The following is a 5,132-nucleotide window of genomic DNA, read 5'->3' on the forward strand; positions in this document are numbered from 1 at the left end:
TCATCAAATTTTAGGTCTGCTACAAAAAAATGTCTTTCCCAAGGCTGATCGCATGAGTCGCCCTCCTCCCCTAGGAGATTGAGGTACAGGTCTCTCATCACAGGGCAGTTCAGCTTGGTGAGATGGTTGAATGCGAGGACTTCATTAAGCCCCTCTATTGTTAACATCTGGGTTCAGAATGCCTGTTTTCTCTGGTAAATGTTGCCTTGGCTTAACGGGGGATTTTATTACAATATGCAGTTGACATTGGCAGCAGTGGCACGCCTGGCAATGGAAACTGTTCCGCCGGTTCAGGTCACAGGAGATCAATCAAAGCAGGCTGTTACACTGAAACCTTCAATTCTCAGCAGTACAGGGAGGTGAATGTGTATGTGAACTTGTTGAATCAATTAAGAAGAAAAAAATCACCAGCTTTCAAACTGAAGGAAGCACCTTTTCCTGGCCTTTATTTTCTTTATTTCATTCATTTATTTTCCTTAAAAATAAAGGAAAATACTCCTCTGTGCTTAATTTCCTCTCTCACTCTCTGGCCTCCTCCCCCCACTTTAGGAGATGTGGTTGTCATGACAACCGCTGAGTCATCCTCTACTGTAAGTAGCCATCCTCATATTTAATCTCTGCATGCAGCGAGGCCCTCCGCCATCCAGGCCTGCATTAGCACACGGATGCGACACATTAATTTGCTCTGGGTAGTTCCCGCGATCTGCGAAGGTTATTCCCGGAGAACGCGGAGCTGCAGCGGGCTGAGCAGCAGCCACACGGATGGGTAACGTGCCCACCACAGTGAAGCACTGCCTGAGCTATGAGCAACTCATCGAGGACTACCCGTGGCTGAGACGCTGGCTGCAGGAGGACAAGGTGGGCGTCGGTTTTCCTTGTTTTTATTCAACTGCACATGTTCGGCCACATGACTTCCTCATGACAGAGCAGAGAGGAGCACAACACAAGGCCACCTATGCGCAGATGCGCAGATGCTGCTGTAACTAAGGTGGTTAAAAAAAGAAGAAGAAGAAGAACATGCGAGTACCCTTTTCTAGTATTACGTAGAGTATTACGTTAGTATTATGTATGTTTGGGGTAATAAAATACACTCAATAGAATATGAATAGAATAAAATACAACAGAATATGAGCTGCCCCAGGCTTCATTTTCAGTTGTAATGTAGCCTATTAGAGGTAAAAGTAGTGTAAGTGAAAGAGTCCGCTCGATTTTATTCCTGCATTTTCGAATTTATTTTCACTTTTACTTTATAACATTTTTGTAATCCAAAGTATGAGTATATTTTACAAATAGTTCATGCCTATCTGTAAAAAACGTACATTTCACTCATAACAGTTAAATATATTGCAAGCTAAACCACATGCAGTACTGTGCAAAAGTCTTCAGTCAACTTTTGTTTCTGTATATTTTGTTTCCAAGTCTTTTATGTAATTTTCTAACTTCTGGGTTGCTTTTTCACTCATTTTCAGTTCAGTCCTTATACATAACCATTTTCAGAGGAATGTGTGTTTTGTTTGTTTGTTACACCACTTAACACTGAGCCATGCATTAAAAGACCGACAACTTAGTAAAGATCGAATTTTAGCTTAAAACTCTGCATGGTGTGTAGTGTAGCCTTAAAAAATTGAGGAAACTAGTCAAGTGGATAAAAGAGGAAATGTCACACCTAGAAAAACTATCTATGGTAGTTAAACAGTGTCTGTTCCTCTTATCTAATTAGTCAGGATAAAATGTGGAAAAGAACTGACACAGGAACTGAGAGATACATCTGCCTCTATACTTAATCTATCTACTGATCACTGAAGTCTCAGTGGAAGAGTGGCTGTACAACAATCTGTTGTACCTGTCTCCTGTCTCCTGTCCAGCTATCTGTAAAACACGAAGAATCCTCTGTCATAGTTTGGGACTGGATTTCGGCCAATGGTGTTTGGAATCTTGTCAAAATTGAATTATGAACCCAGAAAAGTACCATCAGATTTTAATCCACCTTGCATTACCACCTAGAAAGGGTCTGATTCGGGAATATGTTCATTTTTCAAAATGACAATCATCCCAAATACACTGCCAGTGCAGTGAAAGCATACCTGCATAGAAAAACACATAGTGGAACACTAACAACCATGGATTGGCCTCCCCAGAGCCGAGACCTCAACATTATTGAAGCAGTTAAAGCAGTGTGGGATAATCTTGATAGAGAATCAAACAAAAGGCAGCCAACATCCAAAGAAGGGTTTTGAATGTCCTTCGAGAAGCTTGGAGAACTATTCCTGAAGACTAAAATAAATTACAAGAAAGCTAGTCTAAAAGAGTTAAAGCTGTGTTGAAGAATAAAGGTGATCAAATCAAACATTCACATTCAAGCTTGTTAGAATTGCACAAACACTGTTTTCATGTAATACACTGTTTCCATGTATGTTTGCACACGTTTCAGCAAACAACTGCATCTATTTTCCATTTTTCTGGTAAAATATAAAGAAACAAGGGGTAGCTAGACACTTTTGCACAGTACTGTATATTTCTGAGCACAGTACTGTGTGCTCAGTTTGTTCTGAATAAATATTTGATATCTATCTTCCATAGATATAACACATTAGCTCTTTACCCCTTAAAAAAATGTACAAAGATTAGACTAAAAATTTAAACTGAGTGGATTCTTTCACATTTCAGGCCTGCTTGTAGAAGAGTTAAGCTGGGATATCGGTTAGCTTTCTTTGTTTTACTGCTCCCCACTGGAAAAAACTTAAATAGATATTTTTGACGGCTATAGTCAGATATGTGGTTTTCACTCTCTGCTTAAATATCACTGTTGCTAGGTTCATATTGTAATCTTTAAGGTCTGTTGAGGTTTTGCATTTAGTTCAACAAGGGTCTTTTTCTTTAAAATTATAAGGTTGAGATCAGGAAAAAAAAATACCTTGATCCTCAGAATATTCCTTGCGGTTTTAGTGGAGTTACTCTAACCCTTCTTCCCAGCCTTTCCTCTGTGTCACATCTCATGAGTTTGCATCTTAATGACATAGCAAGCTTATATTTGGGTTCTAAAGTTTCAGCTGGGTTGAGGTTGAAAGTTATTCATGTTAGAAATAACATGACCTGGAGCATCCCACGGTAAAAGGATGGCTGACTCCTCCGTGTTCTGTGTCTTGTTGAGCGGTGTTTCTCTTTTTATTTATTTAACCCCCCCTCCCCCCCCCCCATTTGATATTTTCCCAGACAATTACAGGACATGCCTATCCAGAGTTTGTTAAAATTGTTGAAGTTGGGCCAAGAGATGGACTTCAAAATGAAAAGGTATACTCTGCAATTACAATCACAAACCTTATTTATATTTATGGGTGCCTTTGTTTTCTAATACTATACACAATCCTCCCTGGAAACTCCCATTTTTTCTATACATATAACAATTCATAACATATGGGTTTTGTGCCATAATTGCTAGAAGCATATGTTTCACATTGTCTTTGAAATTGAATAGGAAAGATGACACAGCTTCTGGCTGAGTTCACTCTCTTTACCTACCATTTAGAGATTATACTGGATGGGGGGAAGTGATTTTATTTCTACAACATATTACCTGAAATTTGGCATATAGCGAAGCTATCTCAGAGTTTTCAGCAAGTGCAAGATTGATCATGTCAAATATGGCTATCTGTATAAATAACACGCAGCACAGCAAAATACTAAGCCATATATCTGCTTGTTACATCTCCAACTGTATCATGAGAGGACTCAAATACAGAATAAGCTATTTCAATTTCATTGTTCCCCAGGAGATTGTTCCAACTGGGGTGAAAATCCAGCTGATAGATATGCTCTCAGGAACAGGCCTGTCTGTGATCGAGGCCACCAGCTTTGTCTCTTCAAAGTGGGTCCCACAGGTAAGAATTCTTCTTTTTGAACTGCAGTTAAATGCTGAGTGATTTATTAGGCCCTCTTTCTTGCTCCTCTAGCATCCTTGTTGGAGCTGGAGATGGTTTTGGAGAAAGTATTTTATTCATTTTCTCCTTCTCAATCAAATTGTACCCCTATTTACTACTTGGATACAAAGTCAGACGTTAACACATGTCTCCTTTTGTACTGAGAAAAATTATAATTAATTTGATCTTTAATGCTGCCTTCAAACGTGTGAAAGCATTTGTGAATTCCCAGGAACATGTTAATATGTTATTATGTTATTACCTTACCTATGTTATTACCTGTTATGTTATTACCTTACCTATGTTATTACCTGTTATGTTATTACCTTACCTATGTTATTACCTGTTATGTTATTACCTTACCTATGTTATTGCCTGTTATGTTATTACCTTTAACATCTAATTAATATATCTTCCTCCCTTTATTTAGATGGCAGACCACACTGATGTACTCAGAGGAATCCAGAGAGCATCTAATGTTCAGTATCCTGTTTTGACACCTAACTTGCAAGGCTTTCAGGATGCTGTAAGCATGAATTTTCACTTCAGCGTAATGACCTGTGCTATATACCTTTACTCATATAATTCATCATGTTTACTCAAGCTTGTCAGTTTGAGTTAACTGTTGGCACTACATTGTTTTTATTAAAATAGTTCCTGCACTTACGTTAGCGTGACTCACAGTGAACACGGTTTTACAAGTTTGTTTTCTCTGGCGATTTAAGGTTGCAGCTGGTGCTACTGAAGTGGCTGTGTTTGGGTCGGCATCTGAAACCTTCAGTAAAAAAAATATTAACTGTTCTGTTGATGAAAGTATGCTGAGGTTTGAGGAAGTCATTAACGCTGCCAAAAAGCGACAAATTCCAGTTCGAGGGTTAGTATTCTGCCTATTAATTCTCTGCTACAAAAATGAAAACAAAATGAATGAAATTAAATGAAAACAATTCCCTTGATTTCTGAGCTTCATGCAGATTTTCACTTTTCCCCATAGGAAAACAGGGCATTTGAACATACTGCAGTTTTTATATAGAAGAAAACACACAGTTCAGTAATGATACTGTTATAGCAAAGTTCCAGATGTTCACCAGGACTATCTATGCATTAGTAAACCACGAGGCCAGATGAGGTAAACCAAACAGGCTAACTTTTACTAATGTGGGCCTTTTATCATATCATGGAAATGTGTGTGTGTATATATATATATATATATATATA

At 38.4% G+C, this 5,132-nt stretch overlaps 1 protein-coding gene across 1 annotated transcript in view; it reads left to right on the plus strand.

Moving 5' to 3' along the window:
- The first annotated feature begins 522 nt into the window (after positions 1-522).
- Positions 523-5,132, plus strand: part of hmgcll1 (3-hydroxymethyl-3-methylglutaryl-CoA lyase-like 1) — a 14,354-nt gene continuing 9,744 nt past the window's right edge. The window contains exons 1-5 of the mRNA XM_005915519.2: positions 523-858; positions 3,214-3,291; positions 3,771-3,878; positions 4,348-4,443; positions 4,643-4,791. Of these exons, the coding sequence (XP_005915581.1) occupies positions 763-858; positions 3,214-3,291; positions 3,771-3,878; positions 4,348-4,443; positions 4,643-4,791 (527 nt within the window). The 5' untranslated portion in view covers positions 523-762. The remainder of the gene's footprint in view (positions 859-3,213; positions 3,292-3,770; positions 3,879-4,347; positions 4,444-4,642; positions 4,792-5,132) is intronic.

This window comes from Haplochromis burtoni, unplaced genomic scaffold (assembly GCF_018398535.1).
Source record: "Haplochromis burtoni strain Fernald_Lab_line unplaced genomic scaffold, NCSU_Asbu1 Contig_12, whole genome shotgun sequence".
Classification (NCBI taxonomy): domain Eukaryota; kingdom Metazoa; phylum Chordata; class Actinopteri; order Cichliformes; family Cichlidae; genus Haplochromis; species Haplochromis burtoni.